At 42.6% G+C, this 13,219-nt stretch overlaps 1 protein-coding gene across 2 annotated transcripts in view; it reads right to left on the bottom strand.

Annotated features, from left to right (window-relative positions):
• Window positions 1-13,219, bottom strand: part of megf10 (multiple EGF-like-domains 10) — a 169,484-nt gene that overhangs the window by 42,845 nt on the left and 113,420 nt on the right. For both annotated transcript variants that reach the window (XM_068030545.1, XM_068030547.1), the window contains exons 9-11: window positions 10,631-10,843; window positions 2,511-2,685; window positions 1,600-1,720 (exon numbers count right to left, since the gene is read on the bottom strand). In XM_068030545.1, coding sequence (XP_067886646.1) covers window positions 1,600-1,720; window positions 2,511-2,685; window positions 10,631-10,843 — 509 coding nt within the window. The remainder of the gene's footprint in view (window positions 1-1,599; window positions 1,721-2,510; window positions 2,686-10,630; window positions 10,844-13,219) is intronic.

Genomic DNA, 13,219 nt, shown 5'->3' with positions numbered 1-13,219 from the left:
TCACGAATTTTAACGTTTTGTTTTGATTGGGAAGACAAGTATGCACTCAGAATAGATGGCTTTTTCCCCATAGCCCTACAAATTTTCCCTTTTCAAGTATTTATCCAATTCCCTTTTGAAAGTTATTGTTGAACCTGCTTCCACTGCCCTTTCAGGCAGCACATTCCAGATCACAACAGCTCGCCGCGTAAAAAAAAAAATCTCTTGAATATCAGGTGAGCACAGGATTGAGTTTGACAGTGAAGCCTCCGCCCTTCCCCATTAAAAAGCTGACTGATACTAACTGTCTGGGCTAATGCAGTGAAATTATAAAAGGAGTGCTCGGGGCATTACTCATCACCTATAAGAGGGTTTTGAATAAAATGAATGAAAATGAATTTCTCTGACATGGTTTAACTATATTTAAAAAAACAATAGAGTTCCTTTTCCATAATCTATTTACCAACAGCTCTATTTACATGCAGACTTGGAAGCTGTAATGTGACGCCCACATATCAATGTCAGGGCACCACAATAGCAGCATACTCGCACCAGTTTTCCATACCTACTATCCCAGTATCAGCAAACATCAAATGCTACCCTTGTATGAAACTGGAATTTTCTTTAAAATGCATCAGTTGTCTCCTGGGAACAGGAACAATAGTGAGACGACATGATTTGATTTCTTCACACCCACTCCCATTTGCACGGCAAGTTTTTAAGCATCAATACTTTTAACTACTTTAGTGAGACACTGGATACCAAGTGTACAGTGTTAATGTTCTTTCAAGGGTCAATAATGGTCTCAATCATTTCCAGCACTTGCTAGCCCACACTGGCTCCTGGTTTGCCAAAGCGCCAATTTTAAAACTCTCATCCTTGTTTTCAAATCCCTTCACTCCACCACTGGTAGCCATGCCTTCAGCTTCCTGGGTCCTAAGCTCTGGAATTCCCTCCCTAAATCTCTGCACCTCTCTCCCTTCCTTAAAGAGGCTCCTTAAAACCTACCTCTTTGTTCAAGGTTTTGGTCATCGGTCCCAATATCTCCTCATGTGGCTGGGTGTCAAATTGTGTTTGATAATCGCTCCTGTGAAGGGCCTTGGGAATTTTTACGACATTAAAGTTGCTATATAAATGCAAGTTAGGATGGAAGCTGGTGCCTGTAATATTGACTGTCCTTTTAAAATGGTAAAGAAATAGAGCCTGACAAAACATATTTTCAAATCCTTCCATGGCCTTGCTATCTCTGTAACCTCCTCCAGCCCCACAACCCTCCGAGATCTCTGTGCTTCTCCAATTCTGGCCCCTTGTGCATCCCCGATTTTAATTGCTCCACCATTGATGGCCACGCCTGCAACTGTCTGGGTCCCAAGCTCTGGAATACCCTCCATACACCGCTCTGCCTCACTTTCCTACTTTAAGACACTCCTTAAAACCTACTTCTTTGCCAAGCTTTTGGTCATCTGACCTAATATCTCATATGGATCAGCGTCATATTTTGTTTTATAATGCTCTTATGAAGTGCCTTAGGACATTTTATTATGTTAAAGATGCTATATTCATACGAGTTGTTGTTATTGTTGTTGTATTTCTGTCCTATGCATTGCGGAGCTTCCTTACCTGCTTTACAGGTGCATGAGCCATCTATAGGCGAGCAGACTGCTTCATTTTTGCAGTCACAGATAGAGGAACAGTTGACTCCATTAGTACCAACAGGACAAGGAATTGAGCAATCAGATCCCTGTGAAACAATTGAAATGGAATGCTAGTTAAGGGTTTAAAGAAGTAAAGAGATTCTAAAATTGGGGGACAATGGAAGATATTCTGGAATTAGATATTAATTATCAGCAGAGAAAGAAATGAATTGCTTCAAATCACTCTTCTGCAAAAAAAATCTCTTAAAGAGACAAATATCAGGAAAGGGTGGGGTGCTTTTCTCCGGAAAATGGAAGGCTGAAGGCAGCCCTGATAGAGGTCTTTTAAATTATGAAAGGGTTTGATAGGATAGATGTAGAGAAGATGTTTCCACTTGTGGGAGAGACCAAAACCAGGGGCCAAAAATATAAGATAGTCACTAATAAATCCAACAAGGAATTCAGGAGAAACTTCTTCACGCAGAGAGTGGTGAGAATATGGAAGTTGCTACACAGGGAGGGGTTGGGTGAATAGTATAGATACATTTAAAGGGAAGCTAGATTAGTACATGAGGGAGAAAGTACTAGAAGAATATGGTGAAAGGGTGAGATGAAGAGGCGTGGGAGGAGGCTCATGTGATGCATAAACACTAGCATAGAACAGCTGGGCTGAATGGCCTGTTTCTGTGCACTCAGCAGGCCTAACAGATAGCAGATGTGGGTAATTTTGTAGCATGCTTTTCTGGGATGAAGAAAGCTGTCAACATTGAGGATGTTTATTGGAGGAAAAAAAAGGTAAAGGAAACTGATCGGTTAAATGTCTGTCAAACATTCTATAATTTAAAGGAAAGAAAAAGTCTCAAACAATTTCTTAGCAGAGTAAACAAGTCCTGTTACCTTATATCCTGGGGCACAGATGCATTTGCCAGTTACACTGTCACAGTCAGCCCCATTTTGGCAGCTGCAGATTTGATGACAAGATATACCATAAAATCCAGGGGCACATGTCTCATTGCAATACAGTCCAGACCATCCGGGTTTGCATGTACACTCGCCAGACATGGGGTGACAGCTGTTGAAAGAGGATAAAAGGGGTCTCAGTTTCTTGCAGCATAATTACAGCCTTATGAGCACAACTGTTCTACTTAAAACACTGACTCTAGTTTTTGTTTCCTGTAATTCTCTGCTCGTGGTACTCATTTCAACAGAGAGGGACTATCGTTTTCACTTTTTCTTAAACAAGCCATTACAAAGCCCCAAAGCGAGCTCACTCAGTCAGACGTGAAGTAATACATGCCAAGAAGGTTCGGGGCTCAACGCTCTGTGCTGAATTACCTCATCTCAGCTAAGGTTCTATCACTGTAACCTCCTCCAACCCTACAACCCTCCAAGATCTCTGCGTTCCTTCAATTCCGGCCTCTTGCTCATCCCTGAATTCCTTCATCCCCTCCATTAGCGGCTGTGCCCTCAGGTATCTAGCCCCTAAGCTCTAGAATTCCTTCCCTGAACCTCTCCAACTCTCTCTCTCTCTCCTCTTATGATATTCCTTAAAACCTACCTTTTTGACTATGAGAGCATAAGAAATAGGTGCAGGAATAGCCAAGGCTGCCATTTGTGGCTGCTCCACCATTCAATGAGATCATGGCTGATTCTCTATGAAATTTCCACTTTCATGTCCTATTCCATTTCCTTTGATTCCCTTAGTGTCCAAAACATTCTGTTAGTCCCTGCCCCCACCAAAAAAAAGATTGTGGTCTTCCTGTCCTAATATTTCCTTAATGGGCTTGGTGTCAAATTTTTGTCTGATTATGCTCCTGTGAAGTGCCGTGGGATATTAAAGGTGCTATATAAATGCAAGTTGTTGCTGTTGTGGTAGGAATGCTACAATTCAATCTCAGCATCCATTAATTAGGGAGGGGTGAGGATAAAATGGGATTGGCTGCGATGCCAGGGTTAGACAATGTGCCCACACCCAATCTCCAGGCTTACGCAAGAATAATGGGCACCTTGTCACTGTAATGATGGCACTGCTGAAGGGGTCAGAGAGGAATTCTCCCAAGTATTTTTCTCATTCATTGGCCCTGCCTCTTCCAGGAGTGGGGAGGGTGGGGAGAAAATGTTTAGTCAGGATGGTCAATGTGGGACAGACTTGATGGACGGCTGGACATTTCCTGCCCGCCTATTACATATGTCATAACAAAGATCAAATATGGGGAAAAAAATGTGACTTAACCATACAACATTAAAGTTCGAACACTTCAGACATTCTTACAAAATATGCTATTATAATAGAATTGTCAGCCAGACCATTTTAAGTATCTTCACTAAAATAACAGACAAAGTGAATTTCATTTGAGTGCATTGCTACTATCAGACAGTACAACTTGTCCCCACAGATTCTTCCTGGTACAGTAAAGCTTCTGTTTGAAGCTAGTCAGATATGATGAAATAGGATATTTCCCACTCAAGGAAGAGAGTATTTAAGGATCAGGATCTCAAACCCGAGAATAAGATTATCGTTTACTGGACACCAGTGATCCCTGTGCTCCTATATGCTTCAGAGACTTGGACAACCTACAGCAGGCACCTCAAAGCACTGGAGAAGTACCACCAGAGGTGCCTCTGCAAGATCCTCCAAATCCAATGGCAAGAAAGGCTGTCCAATAGCAGTGTCCTCTCCCAAGCCAACCTGCCCAGCACCAGGGCGTTAATCATCCAAAGCCAGCTCTGCTGGGCGGGACATGTCATTCACATGTCTGACACCAGGTTCTCAAAGCAGCCGTTCTACTCAGAACTTGGTCGTGGCAGGAGACTCTCAGGAGCACAGCGGAAACACTTTAGAAATGTCCTCAAAGCATCCCTGAAGAGATCAAACTTCCCCGGCGACTCATGGGAGTTCCTGGCTCGTGACCATCCTAGACGGAGAAAGCTCATTCGGGAAGGCACCGTACACCTCCAGGGACTTCATTCAGAGCATGCACAGGCAAAGTCAGTTGGAGTGCAGACTACACATCTACCTGACCCCTCAAGCACCACCTGCCCCTCATGTGGAAGAGTCTGCAGATCACACATTGGACTAATCAGCCACCTCAGAACCCATCGAACTGGGGTGGAAGCAAGTCATCCTCGATCCTGAGGTACTGCATAAGAAATGGGCTATTCTTCACACAATTCGACCCAATAATTATTTCCCCAAAACTAAGAATGAACAAGCTGGTTCCATGAACCACCACTGCCACTGGTGAGCATCACTCAGGAGAGAAAGAAAAAGAGAGAGAAAGAGAGCAAGAGAGAGAGCAAGAGAGAGAGCAAGAGAGAGAGAGCGAGAGAGACAACATCCCAGGAAATCTTGCAAGCTCACCCTGTTTTTATTTTAAATCCAACGTCTAAAATCACCAGCCCTAAGCCCACAATTTTCCAGCTGCATCCGTCCCTTCGCAAACCAGGTCTTGATATGTGGGTATGTCCAAAGCATGTATGTGTATATCATGTGCATGTGCCAAACATGCCACATGCCGCAAGCACATTACTAATGCCATGCAAGGGCATCTTGGAAGCAAAAATAAAGACTGAGCTGGGATTGAGGAGAATTCCAGGTCGGATTTGGAAGAGAATGGGTCATTTCTCATCTGCCAAACCAAAGAAGATACAAATTTATTTAGGAAATTGGTTAAAAACCTATCTTATTGATTGTTACACAAAGACTTGATTTCCTGCCTCCACATTTTTTTGTTTACTGTCTTTTTTTCTCTTTTTTTCAGCCACTTCTTCCCTCCCCTCACACTCCCCACTTCCTCCCCGCACCCCCGCCCCCACAGCCTTTGGCAAGCTTCAGAAAGCAATTTAAAAGCTTTTACAAAGGTTGAAATAATGCTTGTCCCATATGTAGCCACCATTTAAGTATTGCCTGCAGCATTTCACTTTGATTGCTCATGCAATTTTCTCCCTTCACCCTCATATTTTTGATAAGCACTCAGTTCTAGGTCCATTTTGCACTGGGATCTTGCCATGCATGGCTAATTAGGGCCAAACTAAAGGAAAATCGGATAATAGTTCACTAGACTTGTTCCTGGAATGAGGGGATCACTCGCTGAGGAAAGATTGAGTAGAATGGGCCTGGAGTTTAGAAGAATGAGGGGTGAACTCATTGAAACATATAAAGCTCTGAAGGGGCATGACAGGGTAGATGTTGAGAAAATGTATCCCCTGGCTGGACAATCTAGAACACAGGGTCACAGTGTTATGAGTGCTTTCACTGTTTTTTTTTGAGGACTTGGGTTTTAAAACTGAAAAGGATTCCATAGATGCTGGACTTCGTGTTTTTGTGTTAAAATAGGTCATCGGAAAGCCTTTTGGACTTGGTTTGAAAACAAACAATTACCGGAAGAATCAAGGAGTGCTAAAAACAAACCATTACTGAAAGTCACCTGCCTTCAGATAATTACCCACTAGGGGTTTTTTAACTTGGGAAAGATGTTTACAGAAAAGTGACGGGTCAAGGTTTATCGGATCAGGAGGCTTGACTCTAGAGATGCTTTTGGTTTCACTTTGGACAGGCAGTTGGGATATGGGCAATAGTTTGAAAAGGAGTAAATGAATCAACCTGCCAAGAACAAACCCCAACTCATCCTGTTCCAGCTCTTTCAAATGCCTGCCAGTTTTTCCATCTCTTTAAGAAGCCCTGAGAAGCAAGTGTAAGAAACAGACTGAAACTGTTGTCATATTTCTCCTGGAAAGCCTGTCCAAACTGATCTTCAAGGTCACCTGAAAAGAATTGTTCTCGGAAGATCCCAGTGACAGCCGTCTATGCGTATTTGGGACACGAAACCAAAACAAAGGAAATCTGACATCTTTCCACATCTCTTTTTTCTTCAAGAATTAGCAAGTATTTGGCCAAAGTACTTTTCTTTGTTTTTTTGTAATAGAGCTCTAAAGAGTAAATCTCTATTTTTTTCAGTTAACCGGTGTGTGTGTGTGTGTGTGTGTGTGTGTGTGTGTGTGTGTGTGTGTGTGCGCGTGCGTGCGTGCGTGTGTGTGTGTGTGTGTGTGTGTGTGTGAGGGTTAAGGTAAAAAGGGAACTTTTATATTTCAATCTGTATATTCAATGCTTTGCTTAGTCACTGGTTAAGACTTGTGTTATAATAAATTGATAATTTTGTTGTTTATTGAAGAAATCTGGTTGGTGTATTTTATTCTTGGATAAAAATAGAGTCTATGATTGACCGTATTGCTAACTGGGGAAAAAAATTAAATATATGTTGTGACCTGTGGAGAAGTGGAACTAGAAAAAGAGTGCACTCCTCCCACCTCGGTTGTAACAAAAGTCTCAGAATTAGGGGTCGGCAATTTAGGACTGAGACGAGGAGAAATTTCTTCACCCAAATGGTTGTCAATCTTTGGAATTCCTTACCCAGAGCACTGTAGATGCTCAGTCGCTCAGTATATTCAAGACAGAGATCAGTAGACTTTTGGGCACTAAGGGAATTAAGTGATATGGGACTGGTGAGGGAAGGTGTAATTTAGGTAGAAGATCAGCCATGGGCCAAATGTCCTACTCCAGCTCCTATTTCTTATGTTCTTAGGCAAGACAGTCACTAAGCGTAATGGGCTCCACCAATGGGGCTATAAAAATAACTGGTAGTTAATTAACTGGAGGCTTGAGATCAAGGGCAGAATTTGTTCAGGAGCTCATCATCAAACTAGTAATTGGAAAAGACAGTGCAGCCGTCCCATGAGAGGTCATTTTTCTCAAAGGTTATGCTACCTGTTCAATGGGCATCTGTTCCCACCTGAAACACCTGTTTTATCAAAGACCACAGCTGTTTTAATCCTCTCAAATAAGCACTTCATTCGGAGGGGGGTGGAGAGAAAGCAAGCATATCAACTGGAAAGCCTGCCACAACCATGGGCTGTAACAAATTGATGTCCAGGATGTGTTTCAGTATGCAAGGCTAGGCCTGACAGTAGTGAATGAATTTACCATGCCTCAATTTACATTTATGACACAGTTACTTTGCTGTTCAAATGATACTGATAGGGTCTAAGCACATTTAGAAACATTTCAATCTTCACTTGTGAAAGTAGTTGCCTTATGCGCTATTGTTCCCTTGAAGAATACGTTTCACGCAGTAACCGACAGGGAGAAAGAGTGCTTTGAAGTTATTCAAGATTGATTTGACATCCTCTGAGAGCTTCCAGATTCACAGACTTTATCCTGTTTGATAAACAAGATTTGTACAGAGCTTCAGTGAAACTCGGCTGCTAAATACTGATTTTTATTATCTGAAATGGAAAATATAATATTTTGTACAGGTGGAAATGAGCACAATCATTTGTTGGCTCACATACATTCATAAATGCACACGTGTAAGTGCGTATCTTATATAGAGAGAGACACAGACAGACTGAAAGACAAGGCAGATGGAAACAGTGAAAGAGACTGGTAGAGAGACAAGGAGACAGACAGTGAGAGAGGCAAAGAGAAAGAGACAGACAGATACTGAGAGGCAAAGAGACAGAGAGAGAGAAACAGAGACAGATGGCTGAATTTTACGCTGCCTCAGCAGGTCGGATGGTGACGTGGGGGCAGCGTAAAATTGAGCAGGAGGCTCTGGGAGGCCTACCCACCCCGTTTCCGCCTCCACTCAAGTTTACAGCGTCGGGCGGGGGGTGCGAAATGGCCCGCCTGCCCGAGACCAATCAAGGCCCGTAAGTGGCCACTTAACGGCCACTTAAGGGCCCTTGCCCGCCGCCACAGGTATTTTACCTGTGGCAAGCGGGCGTGCTAGGGACGTGAAAGGCTGTCCAGTGGTAGCTGCCGGCCTTTCCACGCCCCGGTGGGTGGGAAGCATGGCAGTCAGGCACAGGTTGTCCGCTTGAGGGCCGCCCCCATCTCCCAACCCACCCCCGGGACCTGAGACACCCCCCTCCCCGCAAACGACCACTCCAGCCTCACCAGGGAAGGATCGATCCCCTGGTGAGGCAACCCCACCTTACCTTCCCTCCAGGCTCCCTGGCGTCAGCTGGGCTGCAGTCCCAGCACTGGCCACTGCTCCCGGTGGCGCTACTGGGACTAACAGCTGTCGGCTCACTGATTGGCTGGCCAAGAGGCGGGACCTCTTCCCTCAATTGCGTGGAAGTCCCGCCTCGGAACAATTAAAGCCCGGGAACCCGTAAAATGCGGGATGGATCCCTGGGCTAGGCGGAAGCGGGTTCGCCACCGATTGTTACGTCGGTGTCGAATTCCCGTCTGCCTAAGGTAAAATCCAGCCCAGAGTGAGACAGGCAGACTAACAGTGAGAGATAGACAGAAACAGACAGAGAAACAGAGACAGACAGGCAGAGAAATAGTGATAGACACAGACTTCCAGTGAGAGACAGAGAGAGAAGCTGACAGAGAGACAACAGTGAGTGAGAGAGAGAGAGAGACAGGGAGCCAGAGAGAGAGAAACAGGCAGTGAGAGAGAAGCAGAGAGTGATAACTAAATTAAAATTGTGCAGCTCAAGTGACATTGTCATTGGGTCTGGCCACAGTTTACAGCACTCAGTCATGATGTCACTGAATCAGGACCTCATAACATCAATCGTAGAATAAGAATAATAAAGCACAGAGTGTTTCACAAGGTGGGTAATTTTAGCTGAATCCCTGCTTCGGGATACTGACTAGAATAAATGCAATCCTGGTTTTATAGCCTTCTTGATTTTACTCTCATTGAAGTCACTAGGGAGTATTATTAGCCGGGTATAAAACCGGGATTCCACCCAATCCTGCGAGTTTCCCACACAGCAAGTTAGGTTTAAACTATCCCCAGAGAGTCTGCTTCTCAGCTGCCTCTTATCAGCACCTTCCAAAGCACTAACAGGACAAAAAGGAGGAAATAGACAGACACTAATAAGCATGGCTACCTGATTTTGCAACATTTAAAATGAATTGCTAGTACAGTGGGGTGCACTTTCCTTTTAATAACAAATATGCAAAACATAATTTTTAGAAATTTTTACAAATATCCTGACAGAGGCAAGTAGCTTAGTAAATATTTCTATAAAGGTGCAGCTTAACAAAGCATATTGTAATGGTTCAAGTTCTTCCATGTGACGCAGGGTAAGGGGTGGGGCGGGTGGAAAGAGATTAAATGGAGAAATTGGGTCGAAGGGCCTGTTTCTGTGTTGAAAATTCTATGTAATTCTATCTTCTATACTCACACAGAGCAGAAATATCAGATGGATGAAGGACTTCAGTTACATGGAAAGATTGGAGCAGCTGGGGCTGTTCCCCTTAGACAAGATTAAGAGGAGATTTGATAGAGGTGTTCAAAATCATGAGAGGTCTGGAGAGAGTAGATAGAGAGAAACTGTTCCCATTGGCATAAGGATCGAAAACTAGCGGACACTGATTTAGGGTGACATAGAACCAAAGGCGACATAAGGATAAACTTTTTTACACAGCGAGTGGTTAGGATCTGGAATGCACTACCTGAGAGTATTTGAGGCAGATTCAATTGAGGCTTTCAAAAGCGAATTGGATTATTATCTGAGGAGAAAAAATTTGCAGGGCTACGGGAAAAAGGCAGGGGAGTGGGACTAGTTGAGTGGCTCTTGCGGATAGCATGGACATGACGGACTGAATGGCCTCCTTTTTGCTGTAACCATTTTATGAACCTATAAATGTGGGCAACATTGGTTTGTTGCTTATAAAATGGTCCCATTAGCCATGGTTAAAAATAAAAAGAACAAAACAACCAAACAAACTTACACCACATACAGCAGGATGAACAATACCGGATTTCTGCTTCAGTTAGAGGCAGAGTTAATGCTAGGTTATACCAAACACATTAAATAAAATATGCGCAGAAAAGGGAAAGCAGTTCTTGTACTTTTTTTGGGCATATTTCAATGATAAAATGAATACAATTAACATAGGAGTGACATGTCTATGACCAAGCTCATACTGTAGACATTTGCAAGTGTTATTTTCACACTTTAACCATTGGGTGGTTTCTTGTCCACTCACTGCTTACCTCATTGTGGTTTGTGGATGGCAGGGGCAGCGCCTGTCACACTTTATTCCGTAGACTCTATCTGGACACATTCGAACCTCGCAGGAATCCCCTGTGAAGCCAGGTTCACAGAGGCACGTGCCGTTGATGTGGTAACACTTGCCTCCATTAAAGCAGCTACATCTCCTAGCACAGTTTTCTCCATATGTACCAAAGGAGCATTGATCCTGACACCTTGCAGAAAGTAACACACCATTGGTAAAACAAAATTACAAGCAATGGCAGATTTTTACATCAAGATGGAATTACAAGGAATTTACTACACAGAAACAGGCCATTTAGCACAACTGGTCTATGCTGCTGATTTATGCTCCACACGAGCCTCCTCCCTCCCATCAGCATAACCTTCTATTCCTTTCTCCCTTGTGTAGTTATCTAGTTTCCCCTTAAACGCATCTTTGCTATTCACCACTCTCTAGGTAAAGAAGTTTCTTCTGAATTCCTGATTGGAATGGCCAGCTTCTGTGCTGGAAATACGATGTAAAATTTTTTCCAATTAGAGAATGATGTTCTGAAAACAGAGTCAAAATTTTGGGAACCCATGAGTCTACATTTGGCATCTCAGGCTGATATACACTATTTTTTGAAATAAACTGATCTATTAAAAAAAAAACCAAAACTGGTAACTTCTGTTTGAGTATTTACAAGCGGCAGGGTAAAATGACTGTCACTCAAAATATAGCCTGGACATGATCACAACACAATGATGCATTTGTCTGTTGGCGACTTATTTTGTCCAAGGCTCAAAATTTGGACAAAGCCTACTCTATTCCTGTCGTGAATTGAGAAAAACTCTGTGACATTGAATAAATGATCATCAATGCCATTGAACTGACCCTTTGCTACCGAGGCACAGTTTTGGACAATTTAACAGTGGATTGATGGATTCTTAATATCTGAAATATAATGTGGAAAAATGTGAGGTTATCCACTTTGGTAGGAGGAACAGATGTGCAGAGTATTTCTTAAAGAGTAAGATATTAGAAAGTGTAGATGTACAAAGGGACCTGGGTGTCCTTGTTAATAAGTCACTGAAAGCCTACATGCAGGTGCAGCAAGCAGTGAGGAAGGCTAATGGCATGTTCGCCTTTATTGCAAGAGGATTTGAGTACAGGAGTAGCGAAGTCTTGCTTCAATTGTATAGAATCTTGGTTAGACCTCACCTGGAGTACTGTGTGCAGTTTTGGTCCCCTTACCTTAGGAAGGATATTATTGCCATAGAGGAAGTGCAACAAAGGTTCACCAGACATGTTACCAGGATGGCAGAACTGTCCTATGAAGAGAGATTGGGAAACGGGGCCTATATTCACTAGAGTTTCAAAGAATGAGAGGTGATCTCATTGAAATCTACAAAATGTTTAAAAGGGATGGACAGGATAAATGCAGGTAAGAGTTTCCCCTGGTTGGGGAGTCTAGAACCAAGGGACACAATTTCAAAATAATGGGGAAGCCACTTAGGACAGAGATGAGGAGAAATTTCTTTACTCAGAGGATTGTGAATCTGTAGAATTCTCTAACCCAGAGGGCTGTGGAAGCTCAGTCATTGAATATGTTTAAAGCAGAGATTGACAGATTTCTAAATACCAATGATATAAAGAGATAAAGGGATAGTGTGGGAAAAAGGCATTGAAGTGGATAATCAGACATGATCATATTGAAAGGCTGAGCAGGCTCGATGGGCTGAATGGTCTACTCCTGTTCCTAGGTTTTATGTACTGTCTCTGAAAGCACGAACGTGTTAATGTTTCAATGCAATCTTCCATTAAATTTCTTAAACAGAAACATTTCTCAAAAAGCAAATTAGACTGCAAATGTTTGTTGTCATTAATTCCTTGTCCTCTTGCTCCTAATGACTTTTATCCATAAAAAAAAGTTTTTAAATTTCGATCTTCAACATAATATTCAAAAGACAGGTCAAGGGCAAAACTTTGTTTTTTCTAATACGGCAAATGTGACCTTATGATATGTGAGTCTGAGATCAGTTATTTTATATGGTCATTGGCCTAAATCAAATATATAATGAAAATAAATAAATTGGAGATTCACAACTAAAGGTCTTCATTTCAAGTGTAACAAAGAATTAAAAACATCATCAGATATGCTTGCTCTGTTCAATGGATTAGCTATGTCGGGTGTACTTGGTTGATTGGTAATTTTACAATGTGTACCTATCAAGCAGCAAGGAGAAAGATTTCATGGCTGAAGGTTTCATTCTGCTACATGAGGTGAAATAAATTTGGGTAAATGGTGTCTCCTTAACCAAATGGATCAATTCAATTTGCAGCACAAAGCTCTGTCTAAACTGTACCCAGCTGTAAGATTCAGCATTGCAGCCCAACAAGCGACTAATGAGAGAGAGAGTATTACTTGCATTTCTATTGCGCCTTTTACATCCTTAGGATGTCCCAAAGCGTTTTACAGTCAATGAAGTACTTTTTGAAGTGTACTTACTGTTGTAATTCAGGGAACGCAGCAGCCGATTTGCGCACAGCAAAATCCCACAAACAGCAATGTGATAATGACCAGATAATCTGTTTTAGTGATGCTGGT

Source organism: Heterodontus francisci, chromosome 4 (assembly GCF_036365525.1).
Source record: "Heterodontus francisci isolate sHetFra1 chromosome 4, sHetFra1.hap1, whole genome shotgun sequence".
NCBI classification, from domain to species: Eukaryota; Metazoa; Chordata; class Chondrichthyes; order Heterodontiformes; family Heterodontidae; genus Heterodontus; species Heterodontus francisci.
Note: the sequence above shows the minus strand (reverse complement) of the source record. Positions and strands in the feature narration are given on the sequence as shown.